Source organism: Mytilus edulis, chromosome 4, assembly GCF_963676685.1.
Source record: "Mytilus edulis chromosome 4, xbMytEdul2.2, whole genome shotgun sequence".
Lineage (NCBI taxonomy): Eukaryota > Metazoa > Mollusca > Bivalvia > Mytilida > Mytilidae > Mytilus > Mytilus edulis.
The window spans coordinates 98,002,529-98,017,059 of NC_092347.1; the positions used below are offsets into that span (position 1 = coordinate 98,002,529).

At 33.2% G+C, this 14,531-nt stretch overlaps 2 protein-coding genes across 2 annotated transcripts; both read right to left on the reverse strand.

The window, feature by feature from the left end:
- Positions 1 to 4,529: 4,529 nt before the first annotated feature.
- LOC139521201 (uncharacterized) lies at positions 4,530 to 6,325 on the reverse strand. Its single transcript, XM_071314570.1, has one exon. The coding sequence runs from the start codon at positions 6,272 to 6,274 to the stop codon at positions 4,592 to 4,594; it is 1,683 nt and encodes a 560-aa protein (XP_071170671.1). The 5' UTR covers positions 6,275 to 6,325; the 3' UTR covers positions 4,530 to 4,591.
- A 4,785-nt stretch (positions 6,326 to 11,110) lies between these two features.
- LOC139521638 (E3 ubiquitin-protein ligase TRIM71-like) lies at positions 11,111 to 12,784 on the reverse strand. Its single transcript, XM_071315119.1, has one exon. It carries the CDS (start codon positions 12,782 to 12,784, stop codon positions 11,111 to 11,113), a length of 1,674 nt encoding a protein of 557 aa, XP_071171220.1.
- Between the last annotated feature and the right edge of the window lie 1,747 nt (positions 12,785 to 14,531).

A 14,531-nucleotide genomic window follows, 5' to 3' on the forward strand; every position in this document is an offset into this window, starting at 1 on the left:
TCTGGAATAACAGACAATCTTTCTGAAAGTATGAATGCCGTTTTAAAAAGGGAAACCTTATTCGAAAGAGCTACAAATAGAATTGCTTGCTCTGGGGATTTATTACCTACAAAATTTTTGAGAATTATGTAAGGATCTGAAATTTAAGTGGACATCTTGGTTTTGGGAATTGTTTTTTTTGAAACAATTGTTTAGTAGAGCATTGAAGGTCAGGGATTTTTACGAACCGCAACTGCGTCTGAAAATACACACAGTAATGACAGCATGACACGTCAGGTTTTGAAAACCGTGTCGGAGACATTAATAGAAATGCGAAATGAAATGATGGTAAGTATTTAAGTAAGATCGAAGGTATAAAAGTTTGAGACTACGAGACGGACAAATACTGTGAAACATAGTATTGATGTTCAAAATTCAAAGTCCACAAGATAAGACCCTATAAATAAAGGCAACAGTAGTATACCGCTGTTCAAACTCATAAATCCATGGACAAAAAACAAAATCGGGGTAACAAACTAAAACTGAGGGAAACGCATTACATATAAGAGGAGAACAACGACACAACACTACAATGTAACAAACACAGAAACGGACCAAGCATCAGACAAAATCCCACTAAAATAACAAATATAACATCAAAACCAAATACATGAATTTGGGATAGACAAGTACCATGACACGTCTTATCGCAATGTCAATTTACACTCAAAAATAAGAGAAAACAAACGACGCAACGTTAAATTGTAAAACACACAGAAACGTACTATAATATAACAATGGCCATATTCCTGACTTGGTACAGGACATTTTTAAAGGAAAAAATGGTGGGTTGAACCTGGTTTTGTGGCATGCCAAACCTCCGTCTTTTATAGCCATGTGAAATATAACATTAAAATGACAACTCAACACCACAGGACTACAATATAAATAAATTGGAGAACACAATTGACAAAGGAACACACGAACAACAGCCAACAAAAGGCAACAAGTTCAAAATTTTAATACGCCAGAAGTGCATTTTGTCCACACAGTTTCTACTAGTGACGCCCAGATACAAAAGTTTGAAAGCTGAAACAAGCACGAAGTCGAACAGCATCGAGGACCAAAAGATAAAAAAAAGTTGTGCCAAAAACGGCCAGGGTGTAATATAAGAGTTCCATACCATATTCAGGGGAAGATCGAACGATCGACACGTTTCTGTGTTGACTATAGTAGGTTTAACAAAAAATCCAACAAAGATGTATATCCTCTTCCTATGGTTGACGATTCATTGAATCAGTTGTCCGGAGCAAAGTGGTTCAGCACTATTGATATGTCAAGTAGAAAAGTTGAGAAAAAAGACCGTCCAAAACTGCATTTGCATCACGAAAAGGACTTTTAAGTTTAAGTCGGTCTTTGCAACGCCACAGTCACCTACGAACGACAAGTGGAAACCGTACTAACAGAATTGCAATGGAAGATTTGTTTAATATACTTGGATAATGTAATTATTTTCGGAAAAACCTTTGATGTAAAGTTGACAAGCATTGGTTTAGTATTTCAAAAAATTTCGGCTACAAATCTGAAACTCAAACCAAGAAAATTTCATTATTAACGAAAAAATACAATCAAGATAATGGTCAGTGAATTTATCAATCGAATGGAATTTATAGGGTTCTTTTCTGAGTTTAGCCATACACTGATTCATTACATCATAAGATCAAGACTGCTATTAAATAATCATGAAAGGTACTAATATAGAGTGATCTCCACTGAAATAGCTGTACCAGTGAAGAAATCTGTTAACACGTATGCAATATTGTTGTTGAATAATCATAATTGATGCCAATTTGAATACTTAAGGAATTCATATTGTCGATAAAATGTTTTGCTAAAACGTACAAAAATGTTGTTAAGGAGTAAATTTGCGACTTTAATCATCTCATCACACCTCCAGTGAGTATATCTAGCATATTTTCCTTTCTCATTTTAGGGGGAAAAGCTATATATGAGTTGCAGCTAATACATTTGCATTCAGATTAACAAATCGACCATTAAATTAAATGAGAACACTTTTATTTGAAGAGATTGCATGGGAAGTTAGTATGAGTTCACTAATCACATATGAATCACAAATGATATCGGATATGTTCCTTACGTCGTAACTACAATCCCCTTCCCTTTCACGAATGTGACCTACCGAATTAGACTCATTACCGGATTTGTTATCATATAAGCAACACGACGGGTGCCACATGTGGAGCAGGATCTGCTTACCCTTCCGGAGCTACTGATATCACCCCTAGTTTTTGGTGGGGTTCGTGTTGTTTAGTTTGTCTTTTTTATTTTCAGCCATGGCGTTGTCAGTTTATTTTCGATTTATGAGTTTGACTGTCTCTTTGGTATCTTTCGTCCTTCTTATAAAGAGTGGAAAAGTTAAAACTGTCAACTGAATCAAAAGGACGACCAAAATCCCATAGTCTATGGAGAGTTGTCTCATTGACACTAAAACGAAAAGAAACTAAACAACATCTTCTATATGCTCAATATTTTCATAAATACTGTTGAGTATATGTACTAGTAATACATATAGGAAGAACTAGACCGTAAATACTTTTAATGTTAAATTAACTATATTAAATAAAGAAGTCTAGACAATTTGAAGTGTGTATTCATGTTGTAATGCTACATAACCTTCAAATCTTGGTCGGCGGAACCTAGGTAACCATACACATTGTCCCTCTTCTATCAGCATGCCCATAAAATGATCATGTCACAGAACTATAAGTTTATTTTTTGGAAGATTTTATTTATCATATGGATCACAGGCACCTGTCTCAGAATTTTCCCCCCTGTGTACCGAATATAACAAGTGCCTGTGATATGGATTTAGCAATACATATTTTTAAGAAATGATATTTTTCTTCTTCTGAATTCAAAGTGAATAATATATTAATTAAAATGAAAAAAAGAATCCAGGGAATAACTTAGAAAAGTCAATACAAACAAAATGTAGATGTTGCTTCATTTTGCAATTTTTTTCAATGATGCAATGCAGGTGAACACACAATTACCCATACGTTTGTTGTGTTACTGTAAACATATTCTATTTAAAAAGAAATCTTTATATATAAAGCTACAAGGGTGAAGACATAAATACGAAATATACAAAAGATTCAATAACTAGGATTAGGAAACAAAAGCAGTGCTCTTATATAAATCCGTCTATCTAAATTTAAAAAAATAAAATTACCAGCTATGACGGTCCGTGTATATCTGCGTCCATTCGTTTTTCGTTTTGAAATGTCAAAAACAAAAAACAAAAAACGAAAGTGTTTTCATTTTTCGTTTTTGATTTCTTAAAAACCAAAATGAAAAACGAAAGTGTTTTCATTTTTCGTTTTTGATTTCTTAAAAACCAAAATGAAAAACAAGAGTGTTTTCGTTTTTCGTTTTTGATTTCACAAAACAAATAACGAATGGACGCAGATATACACGGACCGTGATTCGATGCATTTGGACTTTTGATTTTGCCATTTAATTAGGAACTTTAGTTTTGAATTTTCCTCGGAGTTTAGTATTTTTTGTGATTATACTTTTGACTATTAACCAAATGATCGTATTAATAATATTGATTGACCGTTGCTATCCAACTGACCGACATAGATATATGAAGATGGGGTATGAGTGTCAATGAGACAACTCTACATTCAAGTAACAATTTATAAAACTAAGGTACGGCCTTCAACACGGAGTTTGGCTCACACCGAACAGCAAGCTATAAAATGAACCCAAAAAATACTACTGTAAAACCATTCAAACGGGAAAACCAACGGTCTAATCTATATAAAAACGAAAAACGAGAAACACATAAACAGACGACAACCACTGAACATCATATATGCATATATTATAAATTCATCAAATACTAGTATGCTAATAGAAATATAGATGAATTGCACTACTTGGCACAGGTTTTTCGGATTCGAAATCACTGAGTCTAGCGAACAATATTGAAATCCTAGTATCTTTGACGAGTTTTTGTTTTTACCTGAATCTTATTATTTTTTTAATTTCCTCAGGAAAAAAAGGTCAACCAAATCCTGATAGCGTCCATTAAAATCTCGAAGTAATGACTTCAACTTCACCACTTGGAACTCTTGGTTGCTTGTTTGGAGGCAGCAGACATCTATGAAGGGACTACGAAGGAAATGTAAGTTCTGGAACATCGCACCAGTTTGGAGATAGATACTCCATATAAAGGTTTAACGAAAGAGAAACACTAAGTTTACCTGTATATCTTCACGATTATTCCTTACGAAACTAGAAATTGAAAACTTAGATAAAGTGGAAAATTGCAGTGACATATGGCAGCATATTACTGAAACACGTGTTATTTGCAATTCTCACAACTTGGCTAGATGGTCTTTTTTTATAATCTACCAATTTACTATTATTTCCTTGACGCTAAAATTTAATGTTGATTAAACAAAAATGCTTGGTTTCATATAAGATTTATTATAAACTAACCAAAAATAATCCTTCTAAAACATGGAATTTTGGAATGGAGTGCTCATGCTAATAAATGTAAATGCACAGTTATTTCTATACTTCAACATCCTGATATGGTCACTTCATATAAATTGGGCTCAACGGTTTTACCGCCTTTTGGTCCATATCTTCCTATGTAGAGTTTTCCAGTTGGGCTGAATGCAAGACACCACGGAAAGAGTATGCCTATGTCACTTGTTTTGAAGTATGTCATGAACAGGCCAGCATTGTTCAAGATGTGAAGTGTATGAGTTCTTGTGTCAGCTGCAATAACATTGTCACGTGGTGTTGTCACTATGTCTTCCGGTGCAAATGGATGGTCTTTGTTGATCTGTATAATTCCTGTATAACTATTGATTAAATCACCACCCTGTCCTAGCACTACTATTCTATTTTCATTATCATTTATTCTATCCAACACAAAAATATTTCCATTACTAGTCGTAGTAATTCTGTAGGGATATTTAAACATAGATTTTTGGTGTTGATCATGTTCATATACTCTCTCATGGTCCCCATTCTGATTCATTAGTATTACAACTCGTCTCCCTAGTGCTGGATAGTCTATATTCATACCTCCTACGAGAAGTTTATCGTTACTGGTAATACAGACAGCAGTAGGACGCAATGGTGACAAATCAAATACTGTTTCGGTTAGTGTACCTGTTTTACTAATTATTTGCTGTAGTTTTGTCCCTCCTATGCATAGAAGTAAATTATCTGCTTTAGTGACGGCAGGTATGCCAATGAGCCTAAAATTAAAGCTTGATAGTATTTTCAGCTTGGTCCCATCGGTTTTCACATTTTGAACTAAACCATCGTTACCAGAACTTATCCAGAACGACGGATCATTACATGGAAATAAAATTATGCACACAAGAAATTCAGCTTGATATTGTTTATTTAAGTCCAGTTTGATGTGTAGTTTCTCAGCTAGGATTTCATCAAATTTTAACACCCCTATGTTAGACTGAGAGATATCACCTGGAACAAAGTTTGGTATACAGTAAAGACTTGATCTTGATTCTGGCATTTTGATGTTCATATTTTTTTCTAAATTTGAAACTACATAAAAGAACTTCATAGCATCAGTTATTCGAATAGATTCCTGGACCTCGTTGATTTTATCATCGGCTTGCTGTAGTAAGACTGGGGCGGCGTTTAAGTCAGATTTGATGGTGTTCGAAATATTTTTTTGATGTTGATCTAATTTATCTCGAAGTTGTTTAAAATAACTTTCAACAGCGGCTTTGACAAATCTTTCACGCTTAGAAATGTCTTGGTTTGCTTGATCGTCAGTTGAAAGTTGGACAAGTTGTTCTTTTCTGGAGACTATTACTTTCCTGTCCGTTTGAATTTTACTTAGTCCATTTTTTAACATGTCAATTTTCATATCATATTCTTCCTGAATTTCAGTAAGATTATGGTTTTTGTGATTTTTTTTCACACAGTTTTGGCAAACAAGAATATTACAAGTCTTACAATAATGACAGTTATATTGCCCAGCATGATTCGGACAAGGAATGTTTGCAAAATCTAGCTCTTTTTGTTGTAGTCCAATGTCTTTGATATCGATTACTCTGTGATCTTTTGCAGTTTTTATCCTAAAATGAACCTTCTCCTTACAATTATCACATAATAGAAGATCGCAGTTTAAACATTTCCACTTAATGGGTCTACCAGTTTCACATAATCCACAATTCACAGGAACTTGTCCTTTACTGATAGATTGTGAGGACCCCATTTTAACACTGTAAGACAGGGTTTCTCTTCTATCTTTTATGATGAAGTTTGAACCGTTATGATTTACTCATTGATTATTTTGAAGTGCACATAGCTACCAGACAGTATTTGATATGGTTTTTAAATGGATCGGGAAAAAACACCTAACAATATTGGGTATATGGTAACTAATAATAAATCATTGAAAAGAATTAAAACCTTTTTGTATGCATTCACTGTCGATAGAATTTTACTTACAGTCTAACTTTTAATCTCATACGACACAAAACAACCAAAAGAGATATACAGTAAATTTATTGATTATTTTTTTTTCGTGCATGACGTTGCTTTTTTTTTTATCTAAGATGTTTTAAATTTTGTTCTATAAAGCCTTTTAAAGCTTACTATACTATACATACGGGTTTTGCTCAATGTTGAAGGTCTTATGATGAAATAAAATTGCTTAAATCTGTATTCATTTTGGTATCTGTTGAATAGTTGTCTCATAAGCAATCATATCTCATCTTTTTATATTTTTTTCTCGTCATCAACAAGAAGACTCTCTCAATCCCAAACAAAATTATAGACGCAGTCACCGATACCAAATATCTGATGTTGTTGTAATTGATATGACGAAATGAAAAAAATTAACCGTCAATAAAAATTGTATTTTCAGATTTGAATAAGAAGAGGCGTGGGTAATATGTTAAAGAGACAAGAACCTAACGAAAACATTCAGAGGTCAACATACATATTGACTTATTACTTACTAGTATATAATCTAATAAACTGAACCGTTTCGGACTTGTTCCTTTATTCTTATGAGGCTGACTTCATACAGGAACTTTTTAAGAAAACAGAAAAGAAGTAAGCAATATCCTTTTACTTTACTTTCCACTTTATAGATGATGTTTTTTCACTGAATAATTCAATTAAAAAAAACTTTGGTGACTATGTTGAACGCATTCATCCCATCGAACTAGAGATAAAGGATACAGTTAAGTCTGTCTCATATATTGACTTACATCTAGAAAATGACAATGAGGGTCAGTTAAAAACAAAACATTACGATAAAAGAAATGATTTCTGCTTCCCATTTGTGTACTTTCTATTTCTATGTAGCAATATTCCTGCAGCGCCTGCATACGGAGTATTTATCTCCAAATTGATACGATATGCCCGGGCTTGTATTTCCTATCACGATTTCCTTGATAGAGCGTTGCTGCTCACAAGGAAGCTTTCAAATCAAGAGTTCCAAATGGTGAAGTTGAAATCGTCCCTTCGTAAATTTTACGAACGCCATCAAGGGTTGGTTGACCATGATGGAATATCCGGTTCACATATGATAGCGGATATGGTCTTTGTGTCCTATTCATAATCCCGTACCCTTCTAAGGAATTTGACCTACCGAATTAGACTTATTTCTGGGTTTGTACTAAGGTAGCACTCCACAGTTAGGTGTGTAGTTTCGCATTTTGGCCCCTGTGGATTTTTCAAATATGAGAGCTAGTGTGCAATAAAATTCATTTTTGGATAGCTGAGTATTAAAATAGCCTTTGTATTGGGTTTATATGAACATCAAGGTTATGTAATGTATGTAATATAGGCTGTTTTCTGTATGACAGTCCGTATTTGCATGTCCATACCATACATTGGTCCGGCAATTATTGTAATGTTTTTTTCCAACTTTTTATCGCACGAACTTTGTGATTGGATTTTACGAAAAAATGAGGCGAAAGACACCCATTTTTTATTTGATCATTAGGAAGATTTAAGAAAACAGTTTCTAAAAAGGTATCACTCAAAGGCATTGAAATTCTAGTTTGATCCAAATTTTGGGGGGATATATGACATGTTCACCCCCCTTTTTGCAATATTTTATGGTAAATAAATGCAGAATGTTGCCATGGATACACATAAAAGGAATTAATTTTCATCCTTTTAACTTTTGAAAATTGAATCTATGGAAGATACTGATTACATACATATGCACATGTACAACACAAACAGTTAGGTTAATGTATTAGAAATCCAGGAATAGGAGATGATAAAACATTTTGGGGCTCATTTTTAATTTTATTTTCTAACTGTGGAGTGCTACCTTATGGCACATCAGAAAGCACAGAAATGCACTTTTTAAGATAAAATTGACCACAAATCTTTAGTCTTTTATGTTCTTGTTTTAGTTCTGAAGGTAAATAAACTGCTAGGAATGCAATTTATGTTAATTTTATTGTTTACTGTCCTTAGCAACCAAATATACACATTTTGACACTTAGACATGTTGCGGTCTTAAATTTGTACTCCGTAAGCTTTGCCCTTATAACCAAAGATTGCGCTTTATATGAGAATCTCCGAATGTATCGCTTTATATTTTTGAATGCGAATAAGTCAAATAAACATTTTTAGCAGGATTTTATATTATAATTTGGCATTAATTAAATTCAATGATGTCAGTACTGTTAGAAATTTATGCCCTGCTTGAGAGCTTCTAAACCAAGGTTAGAGATGCTATTTACAGCAAAAATTACCTGTAAGTGCTTTCAAACACCTAAAACTTGTACAATTTGTCCTCTTTAAAGGTAATTTTATAATTTCAAATAAAAAAAAGGGAAAAGTTTTAGAAATTTACCCCAAAAATGAGACAGACTTGAAGTTTTTCACTATGATCCAGCATTTATCTTTAAATCACTTTTTGTCGCGTTTCAACATCAACTGCTAACCTTCATAAAATCTTTATTACTGAACCAATTTTAAAAACTGAGGTACCATTTTCATCGTAACAGCTAGTAGAACACAGAAAACATAGATAAAATTGAGGCAGAAGGGGAAAAAATTCACCTTAAGGTAGCACTCCACAGTTAGGTGTGTAGTTTCGCATTTTGGCCCCTGTGGATTTTTCAAATATGAGAGCTAGTGTGCAATAAAATTCATTTTTGGATAGCTGAGTATTAAAATAGCCTTTGTATTGGGTTTATATGAACATCAAGGTTATGTAATGTATGTAATATAGGCTGTTTTCTGTATGACAGTCCGTATTTGCATGTCCATACCATACATTGGTCCGGCAATTATTATTGTAATGTTTTTTTCCAACTTTTTATCGCACGAACTTTGTGATTGGATTTTACGAAAAAATGAGGCGAAAGACACCCATTTTTTATTTGATCATTAGGAAGATTTAAGAAAACAGTTTCTAAAAAGGTATCACTCAAAGGCATTGAAATTCTAGTTTGATCCAAATTTTGGGGGGATATATGACATGTTCACCCCCCTTTTTGCAATATTTTATGGTAAATAAATGCAGAATGTTGCCATGGATACACATAAAAGGAATTAATTTTCATCCTTTTAACTTTTGAAAATTGAATCTATGGAAGATACTGATTACATACATATGCACATGTACAACACAAACAGTTAGGTTAATGTATTAGAAATCCAGGAATAGGAGATGATAAAACATTTTGGGGCTCATTTTTAATTTTATTTTCTAACTGTGGAGTGCTACCTAACACTAGCAACACGACAAGTGACACATTTGGGACAGGATCTGACTACCCTTCCGGAGCACCCTATGTCTTTAATTTTCTATGTTTTTTTGTGTAGTATCATTTGTCTGTTTCTCTTTTTCTTTTTAGTCATGGCGTTGTAAGTTTATTTCGATTTATTAGTTTGAATGTCCCTCTAGTATCTAGGCAACAGTAGTACATAGTATTTCACTGTTCAATAGGCAGAAATAGATTGAGTGAAAGAAAATCCGGGTCAACCAAAACCAAGGGACACACATGAACTATAAGAGGAACACAACCAACAACAGAAACACTGCACTGCTACATAAACAAACGCCAAAATACATAAACACTAACTATTAAATAACAACTGCTATATTGCTGACATGATCAGATTTACCTTACATATACACTGCTCCTGTTTTATCGAAATGCAATATCAGCATTCTAATGAAAAGTTAAATCACAAAAATACTGAACTCCGAGGAAAATTCATAAATCGATAAAATCCCTAATCAAATGGCAAAATCAAAAGCTCAAACACATCAAACGAATGGATAAAAACTGTCAAATTCCTGACTTTGTACATGCATTTTCTTATGTAGAAAATTGTGGATTGAACCTGGTTTTATAGGTAGCTAAACGTCTCACTTGTATGACAATCACCTCAAATTCCATTATATTAAAAACGATGCGTTAACAATGGTCTCATCAGAGAAGTTTTAGTTTATTACTGGGGAGATTATGCTATCTTATCGATGTGGACAATTCTTATGTATTAAGAAAGTATTTTATCTTCCAAACTCAAAGTGAAAAATAAAAATAAAACCATACAAATTATATACAAAAGTGTTTCATTATATACACTGAATAACCCCAAAATATAGATTATGCTTTATTCAATAATTTCTTCAATGATGCAATGCAGCTGACAACACAACGTACATACTCTAATAAACAGTCTCAATGAATGCATTTCGTCCGTATTTATTGTCCGTCCATTGACTGAAAATGCGCATGTAATAAAGTCATCATAGATACCAATCGAAAATATATATACATGAACTGTACAATACAAACTAATTATCAAATATCTCCATGAAAATAACTAAATAAAAGTATTGATGATACAAAAAACATATAAAGAGTTAGGAACAATATTCTTGACAACGGATTAATACTAAAGGACGCCTCCGGTGCGGGAGTTTCTCGCTACATTGAAGACCCATTGGTGGCCTTCGGCTGTTGTCTGCTCTATGGTCGGGTTGTTGTCGCTTTCTCAATTTAAGCTTCCAAATAAAGTGTTACTTCTAAATATAATATAAATCCACAGTTATTTATATACTTCAGCATCCGGATATTGTCACTTCGTATAAATTGACCTCCATTTTTTCACTGGCTTCTGGTCCACTTTTTGCTATGTAGAGTTTTCCAGTTGGACTGAATGCAAGAGACCACGGGAAGAGTATGCCTATGTCACTTGTTTTATAAAATGTCATCAGCAAGCCTGCATTGTTCAAGATATGAAGTGAATGCGTTCTCATATCGGCTGCAATAACATTGTCACGTGGTGTTGTCACTATGTCTTCCGGTGCAAATGGCTGGTCTTTGTTGATCTGTATAATTCCTGTATATGTATTGATTAAATCACCACCCTGTCCTAAAACTACTATTCTATTTTCATTATCATTTATTCTATCCAACACAAAAATATTACCATTACTAGTCGTAGTAATTTTGTAGGGATATTTAAACATAGGTAGTTGGTGTTGATCATGTTCATAAACTCTCTCGTGGACTCCATTCTGATTCATTAGTATTACAACTCGTTTCCCTGGCGTCGAGAAGTCAATATTCATACCTCCAATGAGAAGTTTATTGTTACTGGTGGTATAGACTGCCGTAGGACGCAATGGTGACACATTATATACTGTGTCTGTTAGCGCTCCTGTTTTTCCATTCATTTGTTGTAGTTTCATTCCCGTATTCACAAGTAAATTATTTGATTGAGTGACAGCCACACCAAAGAGCCGAATATTAAAACTTGATATTATCTTTAATTTGTTTCCATCAGTTTTCACTTTTTGAACTAAACCAAATCTACCAGAACTAATCCAGAACGACTGATCAATACCTAAGAATACAATTAAACCGACCAGAAAATTAGTTTCATACTGGTTATTTAAGTCCAGCCTAATGTGTGGTTTATCAGCTAGATTGTCATCAAATTTGAGCATCCCAATATTAGACTGATAGATCTCACCTGGAACAAAGTTTGGCATACTGTAATTAGTTGACCTTGGTTCTGGCATTTTAGTGTCCATATTTTTTTCTAAATTGTTAACTACCTTAAAGAACTTGGAAGCCTCAGTCATTCGAATAGATTCCAGGACGTTTTTGTTTTTATCATCAGCTTTCTGTAGTAAGACCGAGACGGCGTTTAAATCAGATTTGATATTTTTCTGGTGTTGATCTAATTTATCTCGTAGTTGTTTAAAACAACTTTCAACAGCGGCTTTGACAACTTTTTCCTGCTTAGAAATGTCTTGGTTTGCCTGATTGTACTTTTTTGCAGATGAAAGTTGGACAAGCTGTTCATTTCTTGAGACTATTTCTTTTCTATCCGTTTGAATTTTACTTAGTCCTTTTTTAAGCCTGTCAATTTTTACATCATATTCTTCCTGAATTTCAGTTAGAATATGTTTCTTGTGACTTTTCATTACACAGGTTTGACAAACAAGGGTGTCACATGTCTTACAAAAATGACAGTTATATTCTCCAGCATGATTCTGACAAGGAATGTTTGCAAAATCTAGTTCGTTTTGTTGTATTCCAATATCTTTGATATCGATTACTTTGTGATCTTTAGCAGTTTTTACCCTAAAATGAACCTTTTCCTTACAATGATTACACAAAAAAAGATCACAGTCTAAACACTTCCACTTAATGGTTCTATCCGTTTCACATAATCCACATTTCACAGGAACTTGTCCTTTTCTGATGGATTGTGAGGACGCCATTTTCACATTGCAATTATAAAACAGGTTTTAACTATTTTGAATACACTTAATACGTAATCGATTATGTTGAAATGTACATAGCTACCAAATAGTTTTTTTTTATAAAGGTTTGAAGATTTTAAATGGATAAAAAAAATAATCAATGTTGAGTAGATATGACGTATATTGTAATTACGTATTAATTATGGAATAGTTAAAATAGATTAAAATTATTATAAAAAAAGATCATTTTAAGATTTTCATTGTTGGTTTTTATAACGTATACGACTAAATTACCAAAAGTGATATAGATTTATTAAATAAACTCGTCGTTTATTTTGTGAAACAGGGCGTTGGTTTTCTCGTTTAAATTATTTTACATTGTTTTATGTCAGGGCCATTTATGAGGGGGGGCAAGGGGGGTCCCAATAACAGCAAAACAGCAAATTGATTTGGCTCATAACAGATAACAAGGAATTAAAATGTACAAAAACAGATAACAGTAAATGAAATATTAAAATAATTCGGTCTTTGACAAATCAGTATTTCTTATTACGGATATAATCCTTTGTAATTCATTCCATTTTCTATGACTATGTTTTTAGTATTAATTTATGTATCTAGAATGTGTTTAAATTACTACTCAATATATTATAACATTTTTTACACGCTCGTTTACGGACCCAAGTACATCGTTGGAACTTTCATTGTACAATGCATTTGGTTCTGCTTTGAAAAGAATCACACAGTTGAGTCGATGTGTCATATTATATGAAAGGTTAACTGGTCTTTATGACCTAGTCCTTAATTGAGATCCTTGTCAGAGATTCCTGGCCAAATGTTTTCCTTTTTGTCATATTCCGAATTGTTTTAATTTAATATGTTCGTACGGGAAACCAGGAACATTATTCTCATACAAAAAATTAAGATAATTCTAAATACACATTCATAAAAAAAATGGAATTTATTACAAAGGATAATCATAAGATATACTTGAATTGTCCTGGACCTCACTTCTATGATGGATAAAAGTTAATGGAATCCTTCTCTGAATACGGTACAAACATATTAGTAGTGGTAGACCCCAATGTCCAATGATCTTCAGTTTATACCGAATATTGACTGTCAAAAAAAATGCTAACATTCCAATTTTCAATAACAGTTAACAGCAAATACATTATCACAATAACAGATAACAAAAAAACTAATAGCCCAATAACAGCTAACAAAGAATAAGACAATAACAGCTAACAGCAAATATATTTTCAAAATAACAGATAACAAAGAATTAAATTGTCCCATAACAGCATAACAGTTAAACCCCTTGCCCCCCTCATTTATAGTTTACTATACGATACGGGTTTTGCTTGCGTCTTCAGTCATTTTGGAGTTGTTTGACAGTTATTTCATTGACAAAATTGCCACATCCTTGTATTTTTATAAGCACACGATCGACAAGTGTCTCAATCCCAAAAATTTGGAAACAAAATAGACACTGTCAAAAATCTGCCTCGAATACCAAATTCCCTTTACTACATTTTGGTTGTTAAGACTTCATGAAAATTGAATTGTCAGATGTGAATAAAATGCATAGATGGTAAAATGTTGGTGAGAAAGTAACTCAACGAAATAAAAATATAAATCCATTTAGAATAAAATTGAGAAAGGAAATGGAGAATGTGTCAAAGCGACACTAACCCGACCATAGAGTAGACAACAGCCGAAGGCCACCAAAGGGTCAAATGTAATGAGAAACTCCCGCACCCGA

Bases quoted from the DNA above. Each gene is read 5' to 3' on its own strand.
- LOC139521201 (XM_071314570.1), bottom strand. From the start codon at position 6,274: ATGGGGTCCTCACAATCTATCAGTAAAGGACAAGTTCCTGTGAATTGT.
- LOC139521638 (XM_071315119.1), bottom strand. From the start codon at position 12,784: ATGGCGTCCTCACAATCCATCAGAAAAGGACAAGTTCCTGTGAAATGT.